The sequence below is a fragment of the Onychostruthus taczanowskii genome, unplaced genomic scaffold, assembly GCF_017590055.1.
Source record: "Onychostruthus taczanowskii isolate IOZ18803 unplaced genomic scaffold, ASM1759005v1 scaffold5, whole genome shotgun sequence".
Classification (NCBI taxonomy): domain Eukaryota; kingdom Metazoa; phylum Chordata; class Aves; order Passeriformes; family Passeridae; genus Onychostruthus; species Onychostruthus taczanowskii.
Genome location: NW_024502568.1, coordinates 18,259,235 through 18,284,234, shown reverse-complemented (window position 1 = coordinate 18,284,234; position 25,000 = coordinate 18,259,235). Strand labels below are relative to the sequence as shown.

The following is a 25,000-nucleotide window of genomic DNA, read 5'->3' as shown; positions in this document are numbered from 1 at the left end:
TTTAGTATATTTTAAACACTAAAACATTGTTTTAGAAGTAGGGAGTGCCATGGTGAAAATCACTAATTATTTAATACTGTTATTTTAATAGAAAATTCAGGGTTTATGTATTTTTAGCTTCCTGGCAGCACCTCATGCAGAAATTCTTCCCAACAGGTTCTGGAACAGCAAGACTTCCATAAATCATTCTCCATAGGAACACAGGGGGCTAAAATCAGCAAAACACCAAAACACTCCCAGTTTTGTTTTGGGGATGTCTTAATTCCTACCTGGGCACTGCAGGGAGCATGGAGAGGTTTAGGAGAGGAGACAGAGACTGAGACACAGATCCCAAATCTGCAACTCAAACCTGAGGCTCCAACAAGGACCTGCTGGTATTTCTACAATGCCTTAACTCCAGGTTGAATAATCAGGGACAAAAATCTTCTCCAGGCTAACATTTCCCATTCAAAATCTCATTCCAGGAGCAAATATTTTTTGCTTTGTTTCAAATACATCAATTTTGGGAGCAGGAAATTGTGCAAAGTAGGTAAAAATAGCCTTTTACTGACTTTATGGACATTTTAAATCCACATAGGAACTGCTGTAGACATAAATACAAGAGACCTGCAGATCAGAGAAACTCAACCACTGCCTTATCACTGCAAACTCAGCTTAACTGGCCATATTTTATCATTATTTACTGCTACCAACCCTTCCTCCTGTTCTGGAACAGACACAGAATGGCCCTTCCAGAGACACCACGCACCAGCTCAGCTGCAATTTCTAAGTGACTGGGCCAGAAAATTAAATTTCTATTTCCCCATTCAAGATAGAAATAAATGAGGGACTTGCCTCTATTTCTCTTTGTCAGGGAGCTGAGACTCACCAAGAACTTCACCTGGGCAGCTTTGAAATTCTCCTCATCAGCTGCACCCTGCAGACAGAGCTTGAACTGTTCTCCCTCATGGCTCTGTGTGACAAGAGGTCACCAATGGCTAACACCTGGCCCAAAACTCAGAAATCCCTGGTGGTGTACACTGAATGCACCACCTGGTCCCACCTCTACTCTCGTTTTCTCCCCCTTTATTGGAGTTCTTGTTTTTGCCAGCCTTGGGAAGGTCACCCCTCTTTTTCTCCAGAGGAAATAACAAAAATTAAAGTGAATTTACCCCAATCTGCATTGTTGGAACTCAACAGAAAAGCAGCCTCACAGGCTGACTCGTCCTGTTAACGAGACAACCAAACCTGCCCAGAGTTCCTAAATAAAACAGAGGATTCGGTGATAAATAAATAAATCAGAATGAATGCAGTTTCCTGATTACACTGATGGGAAGGCAGGACCTTCTGGTCACAGACTGGAACCAGCAGGGAGGTTCTGCAGAAAGCTCCTCCCAGGTTTATGGATGTGCTGCAAGTGTCATTCCAGTACCAATGAATCCAAAACTCAAGGTGTAGATAAAGGATTCAATGCCCACACACCCTGATAAAGCACAATTTCCAACTCATCCCTATAAATTAAGCTCGCTAACACCAAAATTTCCAACTCATCAGGACCTTCAGCTGGAAGTCTTGGTCAGGATCATCAACTACACCTGGGAGTGCAAAACCAGGCAGCAAAACTGAGCACAAATTGGGCAAATTTGGAGAAATAAAGTGACATTCCTTAACAAGAACCTCAAATGCCACCTCAGGACACAAAATCCAGAACCACCATGAAGGAAGTGTGGGACATGGGCTCTAAAATTCATAGATAGGTCCTACAAGATTATTGGTCATCATTGCAGGGCTCCAATGGAAAGGAAAGGAAAGGAAAGGAAAGGAAAGGAAAGGAAAGGAAAGGAAAGGGAAGGAAAGGAAAGGAAAGGAAAGGAAAGGGAAGGAAAGGAAAGGAAAGGAAAGGAAAGGGAAGGAAAGGAAAGGAAAGGAAAGGAAAGGGAAGGAAAGGAAAGGAAAGGAAAGGAAAGGGAAGGAAAGGAAAGGAAAGGAAAGGAAAGGGAAGGAAAGGAAAGGAAAGGAAAGGAAAGGGAAGGAAAGGAAAGGAAAGGAAAGGAAAGGTTTTATCACCTTACAAGCACAGGGCTATTTCTTCTCCCACACTGCAATATCATGTGCTACATATTTGGAATGTTACACAGATTTGGAACTAGAGGATCTTTAAATTCCCTTCCAATCCAAGACACTCAGCCAGAAGGAATCCCTTGCATCCCCCAAATACCTCCACAAGCCTATTTTATACCCACTCAGGCAACAGGGCAACACCAAGCCAGGTAATTTGGGAGAAAGGAAACATTAATTCTCTGCAAACCTTTGACCACACTGGGTCACCACTGGATTACTCAGCACAGGTATCCTGATGTTCTCCTCCAGCAAGCCAGAGGAGGTTGGGAGGCCCCAGCATCTCTCCTCTATTTTTCCCTGCTTCCCACAGAATTGCTTTTTCCCTATAATTCCACTTAGAGTTACACTGATGAGGTGTTTTCACCGTTTCATTTTTCAGCATGGCCCCAAATATCCCCTCCCAAAGGACTCTGGATCAAGAAATCTGCACCCTCAGTTCCTTTGTGAAGATCCTGTTGCCAAAGATAACCTGGCCTAGAAAATTAATATATGAAACATGCAATGCAAATGTGCTGCACTACGTGAACAAAGTGTAAGATCCTCGCTGGGCTAAAAAAGGAGCAGCAAATTCCTCAGCTTTCTATGAGTTCCTTTGTAAATGTGCATGTTAAAAATAATACTCATTAAAGTGCCTAAATGGAATAAAATGGAACTATTTCCTCACTGCAGACAAATGAAATCAGTATCAAAGTACTGATTTTTTTTAAATTTGTATTAATTTATTATTGAGTTATACCTAATGGAGGGAGCTAAGATGTACACAGCACTTTCCAAACACTGATTCACAACATCCTTCCAAGAGTGCTGCAGCAGCAGCAAATAATTCCCAGAATCTTCTGGCTTCAGTCTCAAAGTTAAGGTGCGTTTTTGCTTTTTCTTTTTTTCTTTTAAGGAGTATGTATTCAAGCAGCCAACAAAACAACTGGGGAGAGGTGAAGTGTGATCCCATGAAGTCACTCAACCTCAGACTGATCCCAGTGCCATCACACAGTGCTGCTTAAATGAACTGCAACTGGAATTCCCGAGATCCAAATTATTTAAACAGACATCCTGGAAGCAAACACAGAAGCAGTCCTACCAGTGACCCCTGATGGGATTTCACAGATACGAGGCTGCTCAATTAACAGGCAGGCCTAAAATTAGTGCCTTGCTTGGAGGAAGTTCTCACAGGTAACCTGCCAGGAGAGGAGGAGTCTGCCAAGACACAGGCAGAAATTTGGGTTATTTGGGGAGTGAGAAGCAGGAGGGGTTGGGCAAACACCCCAGCCCTGCACCTCTTAAAGAATGATTTGATTTTCCAAAGCATCTAAAGAATATGACAGGGATTTCCCTCAGTTGGTAAGGTTCATAATCCCACATTTACCTGATGTAACAGCCCTGTTGTTTTACATGGACCTGCAGCATCAGGAAAATCCTCCTCACGCTTCGCAAGCCGCCACAAAAAAGAGGCTGCTCTTCATCCCGCGCTCTCCTGCCAAACCCAATGAAGTCAGCACAGGCACAACATGTTTATACAACATTAAGGGTTCACGTTAAGCTGAAAGCAAGGAGGAAATTTGACTTTCAGATTGACAAATGAAGAGTGCTGGTGCATTCTGGAGCCTGCAACAAAGGAGCCGGTTGTGTTCTCGCCCACCGCGGATCCCTAACAAACTCTCCTCCCTGGAAGGATGGTCAGAGCTAAGGTCACAGCACCCTCCATCTGCATTTCAGATCTCGACTTTTGTTGGCTTTACTACTTCTTTTGGCATTAAATATGAATGATGTTCCCCGAAACATTTGGAACATTAATTACAAGGAAGTAAAGGCAGGGCAACGCAGGGCTCCGGTCATTGTTCGCCCACGGAACGACAACCAGGAGCTTCCAGCAAAGTGCTAAAATATAAAAGGGTGATGTTCATTCATGTATTGGTCCAAGCTGCAGCACTATAAAGTACATCAAAAGGTGTTAATGGTTTCAATATTTATCTGCTGCAGGGAAGCACTCTAAAAAGAAGACAGAAAAAAAATTTCTGCTAATGGCTGTGTCTCTCCATTAAAATGAAAAGCTTAATGCATCTTATAATCAGAGGACAATTTGCAAATCATTAAGAGAAATGTAAAATTCCATTAAAATACAAATCAAGAGTCCCTCACTGGACTAATAATCTTTTTGATATTATTTTGCATTTCACTATTTCTGTTCCCAATATCCAGGCACCACAAATGATCAGTTCTTGAACATGCTATTTACCACAGCCTACTTCTTTAACGAGAGACTGAGAGAAGTATAATCTGCTATTCAGAGCAGGTACTAATGAAGAATTCCATATATTCTGAAATTTAATTAAAACCCCAAAGATTTCAAATTAGATGCAATTTGAAATGCCTGGGGCAGAAATACATGCACTTGCGTGGCAAGGGTATCACGCTGAAAGTTGATACCGTAATTGGTCTTGATGTATTTTTGTGTTGCCAGGCTGAAGCACAGAACTCATAACCATATAAAAATTCTCTGTAGATTACCTGCTCATTGAAAATGCCATCACTCAGGTAGTTCTCTACTAAATTACCATGCTACTAAAATGCACAAAGTGATTCGAAGAGAAGAGTGGCACAGCTGGTCGACGCTGCCAATGAGTTATGCATGCGTCGACGCTGCCTTTTTTCTTAGTAAAATATGCTCAGTTGAATATTAAAATATAATTGGCATTCAACCTAAGTAGCTTAAACCATTTTGTTATCTTCTTTTAAACCGATTTGGCTCCTCCACAGTTATTTTCGAGGATGCGATTCACAAACTAATGACACCATCACATTCAGCTAGATTTGTACTATTTTACATTTGTCATAAATAGGGACAATTTCTACAGCCTTCTAGGGATGTCCTTTAATACTTGCTCCTCTTGAACATCAAAGGCCCAATTCATGGGGAAAAAAGAAAGAAAGGAAAAAAAGGAGTATGCCATTTATGTTGTTCTTGCATATTTTATTCTGAGAGGAGAGCGGGATGCAAATTTCTAGTGAAAAGTGTGTTTTTCCAGTTAAGTGAGACCTTGTTTCCCCCAGAATAAAATGGTCAGCAAATAAACTGGTCAGGAGATGTGGCAAAACATCTTGAAAACGAGTCAGAAAGGAGCATCCTTAGGTCAAGAAGCAGAAAAAATACCTTCATGATAAAATTATTTCCCTCAGATGAATTTATCTGTGTGCCCCTAATATAAGAGCTGTCAGAAATGTCACTATATTGTAATTTCCTGAAAAAAATTTAACAATATTACTTAGAAACAAGGTGCTCACCATAGTAACAGTCCCATTAAGCACATCACCTCTGAAACCCCAAACAGGTTAAATGCATATGAGTATTGATGGTATTGCCTATCAATAAGGGGTTTTAAGTAAACTTGCCTGAAAGTTCATTAATAAAACGGGTGTGGGAGGCTGTATTTATAAAATCCTTTCCTTTTATCTTGATTGCATGGGTTTTTATTAAGGAGGGGTGCAAAGGTTACGTGGGGCTGCATGTGTGGCAAGCCAGCCAACAAATCAAAGGAAAAATGAATTAAATTAAACTTATTCCTCACAGGTCTGCAATGAGAGCAGGTGCTGAGGTCTGGGGCTCTGGGTGAAGATGAGCACACCACTCTGGATAAAAAAGTCATTTTCCTACACTGGTGGGGTTTTTCCACCTTCAATTCTTACCTTTTAATCTAAATCTCATCTACAAGCAGCAATGTCAAAAGTTACCGGGTTGGTCAAAATGTTTCTTAGATTGGGGTCAACTGATTCCTTTTCTTTCATGGGGAGAAAAGGGATGTGATTTTGAGCAAATTCACTTTATAAAGAAGCCTCACATGCAGGTGGCTTTTAGAGCTGCTGATTTTAGAATGAAGCAGCCCTGATTTTGGTCCAACTGAGGTTCTGTGCAAATATTTATCACGGAATCATGGAATGGTTTGGGTTGGAAGGGACCTCAAAGCCCATCCAGGGACACCTCCCACTGTCCCAGGGTGCTCCAGTCTTGCCCTGGACTCTTCCAGGGATCCAGGGCAGTCCCAGCTGCTCTGGGAATTCCACCCCAGCTCCTCCCCACCCTCCCAGCCAGGAATTCCTTCCTGGTACCCCATCACCAAAACACAAACCCTTTCTTTCTAAACAGAAGTTTGGAGTAATTTGATAATATTTGATAATATTCCAAAAATTTGTAATTATAAGATCCACACATCGCGGCAGCTGTTTCAGAGTCTTAAATACTGAATATCCCCAGATTCTCTGAGAACAAGTGAAAATATTGCCATTGCAAAGGTGAACACTGGCTGCAGACCTTCCACCCACTTTTACCTAAAACCACCTTATTTATAAAATTCTCCTTCATTCTAATTATGGCCTACCTGTAATAACGTTAAGAATACTGGCAAGAAAGGATTGTCCTACTGGAAACAAAATTAATTTTAAAAAATTAAAATTAAAAATAATTTTAAATTATCAAATATTTAAATATTAAATATTTAAAAATAAATTTAAAAATTAAAATAAATTAATTAAAATTTATTTTTAAAAATAAATGGCTCCACCAAAACCCCATCAGCACCTTCAATCAGTGCTGCCAAAAAGGAAATTTGCATCTAAGAGGGCCTGAATTGTCCTAAATGGGTCACATCTGGCAGACAATTTACCCTATGAACTTTAATAAAAGTATTTAAGGTACACTTAAAACCACACGGGCTTCCACTGGAAATTATGGGAATTTTGATCTGAATTCAACAGGAATTGGGTCCGGGATTTTGCAGATACTTCTGTCCAGAATGCATTTGTATTGATATTTCTTTTTTGTTTTGTTTTGTTTTGTTTTTAAATACATATAGTTGATAGAAAGCAATGGGCCAACTGGGCTGGAAAAAGAATTAGAGGTATAAAAGTAACTGGGCTATTTTGGGGTTTTGCTGTTTCCCTTTTTGAAGGTTGGAGAGGATTGATTTCTGTTTGCAGAAAATTGTAGGAAAGTATTGGATTGTAAAAATCCATTAAATGTCTCACAAAACAGTGACTTTGTGCTTATCAAAACTCCTCTCACATGAAATGGTAATAAAAGAAGATGCCAGTCTCTGGAATTTGAATTCTGAGTTGGCAGACAGAACTAGGAAAGCTTGTCAGCTCTCTGCACTTGAATCTGCCATGTCCAGATATGTGAAGTATGAACGTTTCCGAGCAGATTATTTCATATTTAACACTTTCTAAAAGCCTAAATAGAAATGTATTTGCATGTCTGATGAAGCTGCAGGATTGAGAAAGGGAAAATCAGAAACATTTATCAATTTTTTTTCCCTTAATGAATTGAAACTCTAGTACCAAATTAAGAGAATTCCACAAATTGCAGCAAACAACAGTGGTGAAAATGACAATTTGTATTTGCCTAAGAAAGGGCAAGTCCTGCCTCCTCAGCAATGAACAGAGCAGCTCAAGACTGCAGAATATAAATACAGAATCCCATGAGGTGGGTTGGAAGGGACCTCAAAGCTCATCCAGCAAAACGAGTAAAAGAGAGGTGCTAGTGCAGCTTTGGATAGGTGCAGAGTACTGGGGATGAGTTTTGGAAGGGTTTTCTCCATGGGAGCTTCCCGGGGGGAATCCCACAGCCCCAGGGAGGAGGGCGAGCCCGGGGGTGACTCTGGCTCCATGGGGGTGACACCAAGTGAGGAGGTTCCTCATCCCAGAGCTGGCATTTCCCCGTGCTCCCAGCAGCCCTGGGCAGTGGCAGTGTCTGGAGGAGCAATAATTACACAGGGTAATTATTGATTACAGGCCTGGCTATGTCAGCTGGGCGGGAGAATGGAGCTGCTCCCAGCTCCTTTGAAGGCTCCCGGTATGTATCAGGTGTTTCATCAATATCCCCTCTTGGGTGAGTAACCTACACCATGCACGGGGGATTTCAGCTCTCCTCTCTGCTCTCCATCCTCAGCTGCTCCTCCTGGATCCTTCCGCACAGCTGGGCTCTGCCCTTGGCTTGGAATGTGCCAGAATCATGGAATGCTTTGGGCTGGAAGAGACCTTAAAGTCCAGCATGTTCCTGACACCTTCCACTGTTCCAAGCCCCAGTGTCCAACCTGGCCTTGGACACTGCCACAGCTGCTCTGGGCACCCTGTGCCAGGGCCTGCCCATCCTGCCAGGGAACAATTCCTGCCCAAAATCCATCATAAACTGACCCTCCTTCAGTTTAAATCCATCAATGCCCATAATGCCACTTCCAGACCTCTGAGCCTGACACAGGAATTCACAGCTCAGGTAAGGGACAGGAGGAATGAGCTGGACTGAGGGAAGAGCTCAGCTTTGCTCCAGGCCTGCACCCTCAGGACAAGGAGTGGATGGAGGAACTGCACCCTCAGGAATGCAAAGGGCTCATCCAGTGAGGATGGAGCAGAACCCCAGGGCTGCTGCTCGCCACAGGGTGAAGGAAAACTCTGCTGTGCCTCCAATTTCCTCTGTCCTGTGCTCTAATGAGCCATCTGCTCTGCAAACACACAGCACAGCCAGCCTGTGCCCCCCTGTGCCACTGCAAACACAGCAAAGCCAGTCTGTGCCAGCCTGTGCCACTGCAAACACACAGCACAGCCAGCCTGTGCCCCCCTGTGCCACTGCAAACACAGCAAAGCCAGTCTGTGCCAGCCTGTGCCACTGCAAACACACAGCACAGCCAGCCTGTGCCCCCCTGTGCCACTGCAAACACAGCAAAGCCAGTCTGTGCCAGCCTGTGCCACTGCAAACACACAGCACAGCCAGCCTGTGCCCCCCTGTGCCACTGCAAACACAGCAAAGCCAGTCTGTGCCAGCCTGTGCCACTGCAAACACACAGCACAGCCAGCCTGTGCCCCCCTGTGCCACTGCAAACACAGCAAAGCCAGTCTGTGCCAGCCTGTGCCACTGCAAACACACAGCACAGCCAGCCTGTGCCCCCCTGTGCCACTGCAAACACAGCAAAGCCAGTCTGTGCCAGCCTGTGCCACTGCAAACACACAGCACAGCCAGCCTGTGCCCCCCTGTGCCACTGCAAACACAGCAAAGCCAGTCTGTGCCAGCCTGTGCCACTGCAAACACACAGCACAGCCAGCCTGTGCCCCCCTGTGCCACTGCAAACACAGCAAAGCCAGTCTGTGCCAGCCTGTGCCACTGCAAACACACAGCACAGCCAGCCTGTGCCCCCCTGTGCCACTGCAAACACAGCAAAGCCAGTCTGTGCCAGCCTGTGCCACTGCAAACACACAGCACAGCCAGCCTGTGCCCCCCTGTGCCACTGCAAACACAGCAAAGCCAGTCTGTGCCAGCCTGTGCCACTGCAAACACACAGCACAGCCAGCCTGTGCCCCCCTGTGCCACTGCAAACACAGCAAAGCCAGTCTGTGCCAGCCTGTGCCACTGCAAACACACAGCACAGCCAGCCTGTGCCCCCCTGTGCCACTGCAAACACAGCAAAGCCAGTCTGTGCCACTCTGTGCCACCCTGTGCCACCCTGCCACTGCAGCCACCCCACCCCACAGCACCACAAAGGGAGGGCAGGACATTCAGGAGTGGCCGAGTCAGCGTTGCCTTCCCTGTGTCCCCGACCCACAAATCACCCACCCCAGCCCTCAAAACAACAATAGTCCCATTTTCTTTTTTATACAGAAAGGGAGCTAATGACCAGGCTACATTAAGAGCAATTAATCATTTCCCATTAGGAATGTTCAGGGGTTTTTCTGAGATGTCCCACTCAGAGGAGTGGGAGAACCTGACTGCTCAATGAAATGCCACACTGAATGCTGGCCGTGACACACGTTGCTGAAATTATTTTCCACATTTTGGATTATATTTAAAAATAAATATATTAGCTGCATATAAACTGGAGAGCCAGTAAGGGGAGAGCTCCTGGAGGTGTTGGGAAAGCCAACTTTTCCCTCTCCACAGCTCCCTGACAGGGAGTCAGGTGGGGGTTGGTCTCTGCTCCCAGGGAACAAAGGACAGAATTTGGGGAAATGGCCTCAAACTGCGCCAGGGAGGTTTAGATTGCAGGTTAGAGAAAATTTCTTCATGGAAAAGCTGTCCAGCCCTGGCACAGCCTGTCCAGGGCAGTGGTGGAATCACCATCCCTGGAAATACTCAAAAACCACGTGGATGTGGCACTTGGGGACACGGATTAGTGGTGAGCACGGTGCTGGTGCTGGGAATGCTTGGGCTGGATGACCTTAAAGGTCTTTTCCAACCCTAATGGCTCTGTGACTCCACCACTCCCCTGCCTGCCTCAAGATTCAGATTCCACCTTTGCCAATGCCAAGTTATGAGAGGAATGGCTGATTTTGCATTTTAAGTGCTTTTAAACACATTTACCCTGTCTAAGAGTAATTTAGAAGATTAAAGGCACTTTAGAAAAATTTAAGATATAGGAGAAGCCACTGAAACAGCAGATACTGAATTTTTATAGAATTTCTTAATGACTATAAAGCAGATCACCTCTACTTTCTGAATCTGCAAATCTCTCTGCTTTTGTTATGTCAGAGTTGATTGTCACGATTTTTCTGTCCACAAGGAACCATGTCCTCAAAGCTGGCACAAAAGCAGCTGCAGAAAACTGACCATGAATTGAGAACTATTTCATCCCAAAAGCACTTCACACTTTTTTTGTCAGATGAGGAACCTTTTTAATGCGTTTTTTTTTTGGCATAAGCAAAACCTTTCCGGCCCCCAGAGGAAGTTAGTGCAGAAAAATAAAATAAAATTTGATGTAAGCACTGATTAGGAAGAAATTATGCAACAGTCAGTCCTGATTACAAAAGCACTTGAGGATGGAATTTGAATCCTCTCTCGAAGAGCAATACTCTACATGGTCACATTCACAGGGAAGGGGGGAAAAAGGGCCAAAGGTTTTGGTGATCATGGAATCACAGAATTCCAGCCTGGTTTGGGTTGGAGGGAGCTGAAAGCTCATCCAGTTCCACCCCTGCCATGGGCAGGGACACCTTCCACTGCCCCAGACTGCTCAGGGCCCCCCTTGAAAAGCTGCTGCTGAACAGAAATGTAAAAAAATCAGAGTGATGAGAAAAAGCCTTTCTGGCTTTGGATCCTCAGCTCTCACTGATGTTTGTTCTGCGTTTTTAAGTGCCTGGAGAAATGAGCAGGCACTTTCAAATGTAAATGTGTAAAAGCAAATAAATACCAAACTCCTAATTTAGCAAAACTGCAATTCTGATGTGCAGATAAACTGAAGTGCAACCCATCACAATTTGATTTTTACATCACCTTTCTCCTAAATAACTTTTAAAACCAGTTCCTTCCAATCTTTGACATCTATTTCCACATTCCTTCCAACGTAATTTTTTTTCCAGTTTTATGGAAGCATTAGTAGGAGAAAGTGACAGAAGAACAGAAATGCTCTCACATCGTTGTGACTTGAGCCAATTAATCCCTCATTAGCGTTTCCATGACGTAGGAGCCTTCCCCCAGTAAAACACACACACACAGACCCGGGCCAGGCCAGGAGCAAACGAGGGAGCTAAATTAAAACAAGGTGGATGTGCCCATGCTGAAAGGAGAACACTGCCCTGCAGCCCAGCTGCAGCTGGTCACACCCAGCCCCTGAGGACCAGCGGGCAGTGCCACCCCCAGTGCCACCCTCACCAGGCCAGGGTGCTGCAGGGACCCTCAGCTGATGCTCAGAGCCACCAGCCACGTCCCAGCCTGTCGCCCTGATTTTGTAAGACTTTGTTAAGCCTTCTGATGTTTACATTCTTTCAACAAACTTTCTCACACACAGTTCTGTAAATAACCTATGTTTTGCATTCTTTCATGGAGGTGGAGAGAATTGATGGACCCTTGGTCTGTCCAGTGGCATTGGAGAGGTGGCACTGTCACCCTCCAATCCACTGTCACCTTTGGAAAACTATAAATGTTGGAGTCAGAAAATAAAGTTCTTCTTTTTCTTTTTTGTTCCCCTCGAGAGCAGCAGTGTCTGTGTCATCATTTCGTACCTTATCACAACACCAGCCCTGCACAGCTCCTGTCTGGCTTCTGAGCATGGGTGGTGCTGAAGAACTTTCCTGAAGAGCCCTTCCAAGGGTGGTGATTGTTTCCCTTATAAAATCCTTATTTAAAAGAAAATTCTTATTTTTTCCTTATAAATCCTTATAAAATATCCTTATTTTTCCTCTTTTAGAAGTTTTTTCAGTGCCTTGCAGTGCTGCCTGCACAGGAAGGTGCTCCAGGGATGGACCAAAGTCTTCTACAAACTCAAACCTCTCAGGGCTGAACCCCAAAGCAGCAGCTAAAACAAGATCAGCAGTGCTTGCACCAAGGAATCTCATACACAAAGCTGAAAAGAATACAGGAGCCCATTTAGGAAAACAAATGAAAATGAAAAAAAAAAACCCTTTTATTTATATATTTTTTAAATGTTTTGTTTGTAAAATTTGATGTTTTATAATCATGTGATGGATAATCTGGGAGGCAGAATTCCCCTGCTGTTGTTTGGAGCTGGAGGAGCAGCACAGCAGGGATATTTCCTAACCAGCTTTGCCCATTCACATCCACCTCAAAGTTTCCACAACTTCATTTTGCCCCAGCTAATAAAAAAATTCCTCAGTACCTCCCTGGAATTTGACTGTGTAAGATCTGGCACTGGGGAAGGTGCAGAACATGGGAGAGTAAGAGCAGAAGATGCTCATGGAAACAAAGTGCTGTGGAAAGCTCACAGATCCTGAGATTCCCCGATTCACCCAGAAATTATGGCATTTGGGGCAGGCAAGAAGGCACTGCAAACATCAGACTTCTGAGATTATTGTTGTTGTTATTATTATTATTATTATTGATATTGGGACTCATTTGAAATGGTCAGTTTCTGTAATGAGGCCTTCAGGAACACGGTCCATAAATGGGGAATGGTGAGGAGGAACTTTTGTCAGGTGTTGCTTTTATCTAAATTCATAAATAGCACAACTTTGTGGTAACAATTCTCTTTGTTTAAAAATATCAGTATATTATCTATGATAACTTTGAGGAATAAAGCCACATTGACCTCACACAACCTATCCCTGACTGCTTCCCTGGCACTTTTCTCCTGACAGGGACACAGAACCACAGAATCAGGGAATCACTGAGGATGGAAAATCCCTCTGAGCAATTCCAGCAGTTCCCCAGCACTGCCAAGGCCACCCATGTCCCCAAGTGCCACATCCAAAGGCTTTTAAATGCCCCCAGGGATGGGGATGGGCACTCCACCAGTGCCCAGGGGTGCTGTGCCAGGGCTGGACAGCCCTTTCCAGGCAGAAATTCTCCCAAATCTCCAACCCAAACCTCCGCTGATGCAATGTGAGGCCATTTCCACTCTTCCTATCCCTTGCTCCCTGGGAGCAGAGCCAGATCTCCCCCTGGCTGTCCCCTCCTGTCAGGGAGCTGCAGAGAGTGATGCCAAAGCCTAAAGCCCCCCTCTTGGTGGCCAAAAGCTCCTTTAAGTAGCCACAGCTCAGGAGCAGCTCAGAGCCCTCCAGGTGTGCTCACAGCCCAACCTTTCAGCGTCGGCAGCTGAACCGCGTCACTTCACCGAGCAAGGGTGAGGGAGATGGGGCCAGTGGCTGGTGGCAGGGGGCAGGGAGGGTGGCACTGACCTCTCTGGAGCAGGGGGTGGTGGAAGGCTGGCACGGGCAGGCTCTCTGTGGTCGCTGGCTCGCAGAAGTAGGCTCGGAGCCAGGCCGTGCACTGCTGCAGGGGCTCCGGCATCTCCTCGGCCCCCTCGCACACCTCGCAAGCCACCGAGGGCTCTGCCCTGCTGAGACACAGAGAAATGCAAGTTACAGAGGTAAAAATGACAAAACCAGGCTGGACAGGGCTCTGAACAAGCTGGTTCCTTGAGTGGAACAACATGGGCTTGAAGGTCCCTTCCAAGCAAAACTACTCTGTGACGCTGTGATAAAACCGAGTATTCACACGCTGCATCAGCAAAATAAAAACCTCAAAACATTTAATCTGCACTCAGACCTTTTTTCTTCTCAGAGAAAAGTGAAGGGATTCCTCACAGCAGTAACAAAAACTCACCCTCATCACCCCTACAAATGCAGAGATGGCACAGTGTTATGAACACCTGCAAGAAAACCCATGTAGGAGGGAACAGCCATGTGGGAAATGTCAGGGAGCAGGGACACCACCCAAGCCACGGTGGATGACACATCCTTGTGCTTCCAGGAGGGATGGAGGTGAGGCTCCTCCTCTGTGTCCCCTGGGGGCGCAGTCCCTTGTCCCCAGGCCATCCCTGGGGAAGGAGGGAAGGAAGCAGCTCCCCCTTCCTCCAGCGCCGTGGCAGGTCTCTGCTTCCCTCCCCTGATTGAATTGGAAGGAAGCAATTGAGAATTCATTTGATTTTCAATGGCAGCTCGTGCTTGCAGGGGCTGAGGAGCAAAGTGAGCGAACAGAAAGCACCTGTAAATAAAAATGTGCTTCTTCCCCTGCTCCTTCTTTTTTCCTTTCCTCTGGAAGAGCAAGGTGTGGATGAGAGCAGTGAAAAAGGGAACACTGGATTTGCACGTATCCAGCTGTGTTCTCCAAGCTGGATGTTTCCAGGGGTGCAGAGCAGTGCTGGGAAGGGGGTGGTGGTGCTCTCCTGGTGCTTCCCAAGGCTGGGGTGTGGTGGGGGTCTCCCAGAACGGCAGAGACCTGTGTGAGGGCAGCAGTAAACACACAGTGCATCCATGGGAATGATGGAGACAACATCAAGGGAGATGGCCAGAACAGCAACCCCTGCCAGCAATCTTCTCATACCCAGAACCCTCACCAAACTGAGGGGCCACCCAAAGGTTTCCTGATTCTTGCAGCTTTTTCTCCCAGCTGGAAATAAAAGCCAGAGCCAGAGGTTCCTCAGTGTTAGACCTCAACAGCAGAGTCTTCTGGTGAGAGGCTGGATGTGCCTCAAAGCAGGAAAATGACAACTGTGGCAACATCAAAATGTGTGAACCTGAGACAAGGGAAGAGAGAACCAGAGGGGTTGTGCCAGCCAGGCACGGGGACAGAGCAAACCAACCCCAGCTCCTGAGCGTGCTGCGAGGAGGGGAAGGGATTTTCTGAGCAAAAAGCCAAAACCAATGAACCAAGTGATGCTTCAGGAACAGCATCAAGGAGCCAGGCTCTGCTTGCACCACGAGGCAGCTGTGCAGAGAGACCCAACATCTGCAGAGCCTGAGCCAGCCCAGCCAGGGCTGGGATCACCAGCAGAGCCTGGATGGGGTCAGGGATGTGCCCAGGGCTGGGACACAGCCACCCTCAGCAGCCCAGCCCTCAGCCTGGTGCCTGACCCAAGGCTCTGCCACTCCCCCAGCCCCAGCTCAGCTCCTAATTCATTGTGAACCACTCAAGGCCACCTAATTCCTGCTGGGGAAGTGGAGAAGGACCATTAAAGCACTCCAGCAGCTGCACAGAGTCCATGGCTTGGAGTAGGAGCGAAACAAATCTGCAGAATCAGCTTTGGAACTAGTTTGGTAGGAGTTAAGGGCAATTTTATTTCTCTTTCCGTTTATTTATCAAATTGATGCTTTTGACTTTATGTTATGTGAAGGAGGATCAAGTTGCTTTTTAAACCTGGTGTCTACTTTATGCTGTTTTTCTGATTAATAATATCTTTGCTGAAAGAAAAAGCATGAGAATCCATGCACAAACTTTTGAACAGAAATCCCCATGACATGGACTTCAAACCAAGCTCCCAACACCACGGATAATCCATTATTTCACACAGGTACAACACAGCAGAATATGGCTCTGTTTTACTACGAATTGTTAGAGCTACAACAAAATAATAATGAGAGAATATAATAACAACAACTCCTCTGAAACCTGGCACAGAAGTGGGGAGACTTTTCTGCTCCATTTATCCAGAAGAGCACGAAGAGTGCTCAAAGCTGCAGTCTCCTTATGTTTTTCACATCATCCTGTTTCTCATTCTTGGGAGTCTGGAAATCATTTGGGCTGTAATGTCACCAATAAAACTCCATCTCCTCCTGGCTCTGGGAAAAGCAGCCCTGGGCTCTACCTCCAAACAGGGACCAGCCCAAGGGCACCCACCCTCCATCAGTCACCCCCAAAACAAGTGGGGAGCATCCACGGAGAGCTCAGAGCCCTGCCAGGGCCTGAAGGGGCTCCAGGAGAGCTGGAGAGGGGCTGGGGACAAGGCATGGAGGGACAGGACACAGGGAATGGCTCCCAGTGCCAGAGGGCAGGGCTGGATGGGACACTGGGAATTGGGAATTGTTCCCTGGCAGGGTGGGCAGGCCCTGGCACAGGTGCCCAGAGCAGCTGTGGCTGCCCCTGGATCCCTGGCAGGGCCCAAGGCCAGGCTGGGCACTGGGGCTGGAGCACCTGGGACAGGGGAAGGTGTCCCTGCCGTGGCAGGGGTGGCACTGGCTGGGATTTAAGGTTCCATTCTGAGCCAAACCATCACACACACATTCCTCACTTCTCCAGGTGCTCCCCGGCAGGAGTGTTTGGAGAGAATTTATTTTTAATTTTCTTTTTAATTGCTGCTTTTAATCGCAGTGCCCTGCCACTGCTGAACATCTCCAGATGTTTTTGGTGGGGCCATTCTCCCAGCAATTCAACACCAGAGGCTTTCCCAACACCTGCCACCCCCACCTTGGCCAGGAAAGGGAAGGCTTTGCAAGGCAGAAATGAATTTGCTCTCCAGGAATGCACTGACTTCTTTTCCTGCAGGACACACACTCCACGTGCCAACACACACAGCCAGAGCTTCAAACTGGCAGGGAGTTGAAAAAAAAAAGGAAAACCTTCACATTAATTTTGCTTGGCTAGAGATGGCAACAGCTATTCCTGGGAATTTGACAGCTTTAATAAAGAAAAAGAAGGCACATCACTCATGCATGGGTGTCTTCTGCTGGCCCCCCTCCCTGCCCTTCCCTCCTCCCCCTTCCCTCTCCAAACTTGCATAGCAGAACTTCCACAAACCACCTCGGCATTAAATATTCCACTGAAAACACCAGCTGCCTTTTAAAGGATTTTCTCAGGCTTCAAAGCCTTAAGTACCTTTCAAAGAGCAGAGTCCAAGTGGTCTCAAAACATTGGTAAGAAGAGCAGAGGAGTTACATCATGGGAAATTCCCCCCTGGAAGGAAATCCCTCTGCTCAGTGTCGGATTCCTTGGAAGGTTTCCCAACTCCCTGCTCCAGGCACGGATCTTGGAGCACCTCTGAGTCCAAGATGGACAGGAACAAGTTGAAATTTAGAGAGAAACACACACCTGAGAGTCATATGAACTGCCTGGGCCTGAATTTGGGAATGAAGAAGAAAAAAGGGCCTTTCTTAGCGTCCTGCCCTGGGTGACCAAGGAAAAGGATCACAGAGGCACCAGCAGCACACAGGGTGGTGGCCAAAGCCTTAACCTTGTGATCAACAAGATGCAACTTGACTTTTATACAGGAAAATAATATGTGTTCATTGAAAAATAAAAAACCCATGCTCTAAACAAAATATGTAAGAAATCTGACTGCTTTGTTTTCACCCTGGAGAATTTTTTTTCCTTAAAAAGTACCAATGCCTTTTTTTTTTTTTTTAAATTGGGGCTGGAATAACGAGAAACATTTATTTAAACCACATCAATGCAGTTTAAATTGCTTCCATTTTCATCAGAGTGTGTCATTGCACTTGTTTCCTTCATGAATTACGCTGGGTGCTGCCTGGTATCTCAAAAAAATTCCAAGTGGACAGTTTTGTATTTTTACCTGGTCAACAACCAATTGCTGCTGTTGGGGTTTAGTGTGCATTTTGTATTTTTATTTTTATTTTATTTTTTGACCCAGAAGTTTTTTGTTTGCACTAATGTGATGCCCTCTAATATGTCAGCAGTGTCACATGTCTGTCACATGTCTGCCTTAACTTTTTGGGGCTATTTGGGGTTAATGGATATTCAGCTCCACACGACCAACATGGCTTTACAGGGGGATGCTACATTAAAACCACAAATTCCCCAATCAGAAATAAAAGCTCGTTTTAAGCTACCTAAAGGCATCTAGAAAGAAATGTATGTATTTTCCAGTTGGATGTGTCTCACAAAGAGCCTTTTTTCAGGCCAGGCACCCACTGCTGCTGCTGCACATCTCCAGCCCGTGGTGGTGACGTCCAAGGGAGCCCAGACCAATCCCAACGCGGGAATCCACCCCAGGATTGGGGTTTTCACCCCCCACAGCTATTGCACACCATTCCCCCTGCAATCCTACCCATTCCTTTCCATTCCAGCCCTTCCCAGAGCCTGCCCATGGGGAAGCAGCTGGCTCCTATGGGGGTTTGCTGTTTTTTGTCTCTGCCCCGATATGGAAAGGTGGTTCTGGGCGGCCGCGCTTCGAAGGACGAGTCTGGACTTTTGAGTTTTTGGTCTTCGATCTTCTTTATTAATTCTTATCTACAATATTTTCTGTCTGCCCAGCCGAGGTCTGTTCAGCAAGGCAGCCAAGTGCAGTCCCTCCCACCCACGGGGCGGCTGTGTCTTTTATAGTAAAAATTATGTCTATCATATTTACCTTTAATTCCCAAGACTTTTCACCCTTATTGACAAGTGTACCTTCACCATGAACCAATCCAAAAGTGCCAACATCACCACAGAAAGTGGAAGACATGAAGAAGAAAGAAGAACCTAGGACCACGCCCTGAATCCTCCTTCTTGTCTCCATGACCCTCCTGTACCTAAATTCTAAAATCTGTATTTCACCCTGTAAATACACCATTCAAACCCTGAGGTTTCTCATCTCCTTACACATAGATGACTCATCTCTAGAAGGATCAAAGTCAAGCCACCAGACACTTTTGGCAACATTCCAAGCCTCCAAGGGTTCTCTCAGTGACTCTGGACATCCAGAGTGATGTGCTGAGTTCCCACAGGCTCCTGCATCCACGCTGCTGAGAGGTGCCTCCCCAAACTCCATCCCAGCCCTGCTGCTCCCGTGCCTCTCACGTCTGCCTGGGATGAAAGGAAGGAAAAGCTGGTTCCAGCAGAGGGGGAGGAAAGCAGCAGCACCTGTTTCAGTTTAACAGGCTCCTTCCAAAGCATTGCCAAGAACTGGAAGTTTCTAAGGCGCTTCCAAAATAAACATGTAAGCAGCGGATTGGCTTCGGGATCATCCCAAATAGCTCAGGCATGATGGAAACCAGGGAAATGCTGGGAGAAGCCATGTCCTGAGGTGGCAGGATGCTCATTATTTGTCTCTGAGATGCTTTTTGCCTCAGACCTTCAGAAACTTAAGGGAAACAAGGTGGACCTTGAGCTGTGCTGAAAGGAAGGGGATGTAACACGACTCTGCTGGCACATTCCCTGGGGGAAAGTCAGGAGCTGGCAGCTTCCTTAGCAAAAATAAATACCAGGAGAATGTTGTAGCAGTTCCCATAACATATTTATAAAATAGATGTCTATTTATGAAATATTTGTGTTTTTAACTATTACTGATTGTTTGAATGTAACATCCAAAATCCAATTGCACTGCCTGTAGCTTTATCTCTGGAAAACCACCTCACCTTCCAGTGGTTTGCCTAAGGAGAGGTTTAGAAACTGAGCAAGTGAAGAGACCCCTTTACTTAAATTTTAAAATTTTCAACTTTTTTTCTTTGTTTAAGACAGAAATGAAAAAAGCTCCTCAACTAAAAAAAGATTGCAACTCCTCCTAGCCCGGAGTCAACAAAGTGCCACTGATAATGTGGGCAGACTCAGATTACATTATTAATTCTAATTTTTTAATTTTTAATTTTTGGATAATGTTTTATAATTTACTATTTTGTCCTTTTGCAATTTTATATTATTTTTATTTTTGTTTTGGTGTGGTTTTTTTGTGGTTTTCTTCCCCAGTGGTGTGAAGAGCCTGGTGACTGTTGGTACAGAGCTCCATGAGTGTCATTAGCATAGATAATTCTTAATATTTATAAAAGCTTTATCTATCTATCTATCTATCTATCTATCTATCTATCTATCTATCTATCTATGTAAAATAGTTAATAACAAAGCTCTTAAACCAGAGTTAATTTTTACATTTGCAGAAGTCACTGTTGATCCTCTAGCACCTGAATGGTAACTCTTGCCATGAAATACATATGAGGGGCCAGAATAATTTTAAAATTATTGGTTTTTAAACGGCATTTTTTGTTTGATCAGCAAATGACTGAAGACAAGTTGTCACATAACTCTCACGCATCTGAATTCATAACAGAAAAAAGCTGCACTATCTGAAAACTGAAGGCTGTCTTTTTCCTACAGTTATATAGATCTGTGCTTATCTTACCAAAGTATTTTTGTCTTAGAGAAACAGCTGCTCTGTTACCTTTCAAATGGAAGAATCAGTGATGATTAGCACACAAAAATTAACATTAAAGTGGGACTTAGTGAGGCAGCATTACTTTTTCCACAAAAACACACAGTGAGTCGACAATTTTATTGGAGCCTTCATTGTGAAATTAACTAAAAATGTATTTTATCCACATCTAAATGTCATTTAAGCAGCCTTTCTTTGATAGATGAAGGCTAAAGCCACCCCAAAACTGCAGCTGAATTATCTGGTCTCTAATGACTCCAAACCGATTACGGGATGCAGAGCAATCTCGTTAAATTTTATTCCAAAGCTTACTACACTGGTGTTTTCTCTTATTTTTCTATCAATGAAGCCCAGGAGGTTTCAGGACAATTCATTATGTATGAGACCCAACTTACAGTGCTTGACTGTTGATTAATAGCAAAGTTTGCTGGGTGTACATTTGCAGCATTAGATGCATACAATATGCTAACTTATTCTTCCACCCAAGCTAATTATTTACCAAAATGACTACTTGAGACTACAATTTATTAAATGCATGCATCCAGTCTCGATTTGGCCCCAAAAGACAGCCCGGAATGAAGATCTTTTACTTGATGTGACAACTTCTGGAAACAGTGTTATTAATATTGTAAATGTGGCAAATAAAGAGTTCAAATAGCCGGGTGGCTCTGCTGCATTTCTTCCCCACAACTGAATCAAGGAACAAAGCGCCTTTTTAGGTTTAAAATTCATGGCCAAGCACATCCTGACACAGTTTAATTTAGCTGCTTATAAATGAAGTGGCTCTATGATGGGAGGGAGAGATTAAAAAAGGGATGAGAGCTGCAATAAACAGCAATAACCCCCAATTCCTGTCGAACAGCCCCGACACTGCTCCTTTTAAGACCTATTAAGAAAAAATTGATGCATTTAGGGAAGAACACGAGAAATCAGAGCTGAGTCAGACTTAGTTGTTGTTGTACAACCTGTGCAATGTTTTCCTTATTCTGTTTTTATCTGCTCTGGAGGATGCAAGTTGTTATAGATCTAACTGGTGAGAAATTCTGCATCCTCTCTTAAACCCTGGGAAAGGAGCACCTGCACAGAGATTTGGGCATCATATACCTGATATAAATTCCAAATAAATAATATAACAAATAAATTATAATTAATCACATAATACATGAGCATATTAAATTATTTATACAATAAGTACTAAATAAACACACCTCTTGAATAAACACAAAGATATCCAAATAGTGTCACTTTTTTCCTGACTTTTGCAATTATTGACATTAAATTTGGGGGGCAAACTGGGCTTGCCCAAGCCCATGATCCCTGCAAAGCTGCCCCCTGCTTATTCCCTGCTCCTGGTGTGCACCAGCAAATAGTTCAAAGGATGGAGTGAGACTCCTGTCTCCACATGCCAAGATAAGGAAAATCAATGTCAATGCCCAAAAGACTCAAGTGATAGCACTGAAGGTCATTAAATGCTACTCACTGCCCTGGCCCATTAAAGTTTTGATTGGAATCCTATACAGGGAGACACAGATTTCAAACAAGATCCTGCCCTGGGATGTGGCACTGCGAGACCACGGCGGTGACTTCCCGAGGAACACCTGAAACACATCCAAGGAAAACAATGCTCTGTGTGTGTGGGCTTGGCTCTCTTTCCCTGAGCATTTCTTGTGTTTTCACAGCAGTGAATCCCATTAGGAACAAAGATCTCTGTTGAAGCAACAGCCAGGTGGAAGGACAACAACCAAGTTCTGGTTTTTCGACCACCTCAATCTCCTCCTGTGCCTCCCAGTGCCCTTTGTTGTCTGCTCCATGCCACCCTCCTTCCCTCAATCCCAGACTGCTTTGGGTTGGAAGGGACATTAAACATAATCTTGCTCCACCCCTGCCATGGCAGGGACACCTTCCACTGTCCCAGGCTGCTCCTGCCCCGTCCAACCTGGGATCCAGGGGCAGCCACAGCTGCTCTGTGCTATGGCCTCACCACCCTCACAGAAAGAATTTCTCCCCAATATTCCATCTATCCTTGCCCTTTGGCAGCTTGAAGCCATTCCCCCTTTCCCCTCACTCCTGTCCACAGTCCTCTCCTTAGGCCACCTTTAAAGTTGTGCCCTTTTCCCCTGCCGGCCACCACCACCCTGCTGAGCTCACGTGGTCCGGACCTTCTCTGCACTGCTCAGTCTGACCCTACTGCTCTGCTGAACATTTCCTGCTCCACCTCCACACTGGTCACCCATCCCAGCGCTGCTTTCTTCCTGCTTCCCACCCACAGCTTTTCCAGACTAATTCCTGGTCTCTCCAGATTTCATCCTCCTCTGTGTTAGCAGGAATCATCCAGGCCAAGACAACCACAGTCAGCACTGGTGCTCATCAGCACCGGGAGTTCTGTCAGCTCGGAGACCTTCCCCAGAGAGACACACTCCCCTCCATCAATGAAACCCTTCAAACACCAACAGCTGGGCCCTATTGAGAGCACACAAATATCCTTAATATCAGAGTGACCTCTTCACAAATATTTCCGTTTCAAATCAGTAAGTTTGGCAGCAGAACGAGCGGAGAATTTGCCGAAAAGATAAAAAAAAGCCCATTTTCTGAGCATCTTCTGTGTTGGGAAGGACCACCCTGTTCTAGATTGAGAACGGGGGAGATCGAGCACACCCTGAACCAGCAACAACTGAGCAGATGCTTCACATTAAATGTCTTAAAGCAGGAAGCAGAACTGGAGCCAAGTTCCAAGCACAGCACGCTCTGCCCGAGATGTTCGGCAACATTAAGCATAGGTGATATCATCAGCTCCAGCTTTAATTAGGTTAAAAGAAAGTCAGTTAATTTTAGCACTTACAAGAAATTGTTACAAAACATTTTTTCTTATATAAAAGAAGTCTCCCATCAGACCTGGGAGGTCTGTTTTATCACAGGCAATTAACTGTGTTAGGGCTGGCTGCAGGGGACCCTTAAACCGCACACCGCATTCCCTGCGCTGGGCTGCTTTTGGGATTCACCAGCACCCCCAGCCCTCTGCAATGCTGGTTTTGGGATTCACCAGCACCCCCAGCCCTCTGCAACGCTGCTTTTGGGGATTCACCAGCACTCCCAGCCCTCTGCAATGCTGCTTTTGGGATTCACCAGCACCCCCAGCCCTCTGCAATGCTGCTTTTGGGATTCACCAGCACCCCCAGCCCTCTGCAATGCTGCTTTTGGGGATTGATCACCACCCTCAGCCCTCTGCAATGGCCACAAGTCCACCAGCCCTACTCAGCATCCTGCCTTGCAGTGATAACCCAATTGCTAACTGGTATCTGAAGCCAAATTTACATTTTTTTCTACATATCTGAGATAGATATAATCCCAATTATGCATGGATTTAAAAAAAAAAAACAAACCACCAAGCCTAAGGGAGTTAAAATACACATTACTACCCTTACACTGCAAGACCCAGGTCTCTGATCTGGTGCATGGGGACATTGAAGGACAAAAACTTAAGGCTGAATTATTGGAACTGGGCCCTGACTTTGGATGTCCACCTTGACGTGCGTCAGTGCATGAATTCCAGATGACAGTGAGCACCAAGAATTATAATCAACAGCACCTGCAGATCCTCCAGCCTATTAAAATGAATTAAGATACAGATAAATCAGGAACCTCATAAGAATTCAACTTGCCAGGACGTTTTTCAAAGCGAGTTCCCAGTGTGGGTGTAAAGTCTGTGACCCCTGAGCATCTCCTGCTGAAGTGAGTCCAGAGGCCACAAAGATGCTCCAGGGCTGAAGCCTCTCTGCTCTGGAGCCAGGCTGGGAGAACTGGGGTTGTTCACCTGGAGAACAGAAGACTTAGACACTTAGGGACACCTTAGAGCACCTCAGAAAAACTAATATATCCCAATTAAAACAGCATAGTTAATAGAGATCTCCAAAGTCTTTCTGCAGGGCTTTGAGGTTGCTACCACACACATCAGCAGGATCTCTCCCAAAATGGCATCACCCAGCCAACAGCTGGCTGTACCTCTTACCAATTTGGCCTCAACCACAAAAATACAACAGTGAGGAGAACAAACAATAAAGAGTATTTTCATTCATTTGGAGCAAACTGATGTGGAGTTTGCTCCTCCCAACACTCCACAGTGCCTCTGGGCAGGTTCTGGCAGGATGGGCCCTTCTGCAGGTACCAAAAGAGCCCTCCCCTGCCACAGGCCATCCCAGCATCCTCTGCATCCAGGAGGAAAAGCTTTTCCCTCAGGTAACCAAGCAAGACCCAATACTGGATTGGAAAGCCAGCAGGGCACATCAATAAAACCAATAAAAATACTGTTTCAAAAAGTGCCATTATAATTAACTGAAATAAGAGTCCATAAACTGCCACCTCAGAAGGAGCTTGTTAAAGGCTGAGCATAGGAATTGTAATTCAAACACACCCTGCCCTTCATGGACCAGCCTGGCCACAGCATGGCTCTTGCTTCTCCCATCTTCCCCCAAATCTCTGGAACCAGGGGGATGCCTCATCGCTGGATCCAGGAGTTTTGGAACTTCCCTGTGCAGAGCTGCTGCCCTGGGGTGCAGAGTTGCTGTGACCTTAAAATCACACCTCAACCTCCTTGCAGAGGACAAAGTGGGTTCTAG

The 25,000-nt window shown here is 45.4% G+C and overlaps 1 protein-coding gene across 2 annotated transcripts in view; it reads right to left on the bottom strand.

Moving 5' to 3' along the window:
* MGMT (O-6-methylguanine-DNA methyltransferase) overlaps nt 1-25,000 on the bottom strand; it is a 134,960-nt gene that overhangs the window by 15,687 nt on the left and 94,273 nt on the right. For both annotated transcript variants that reach the window (XM_041415580.1, XM_041415581.1), the window contains exon 4: nt 13,708-13,868. In XM_041415580.1, the coding sequence (XP_041271514.1) occupies nt 13,708-13,868 (161 nt within the window). The remainder of the gene's footprint in view (nt 1-13,707; nt 13,869-25,000) is intronic.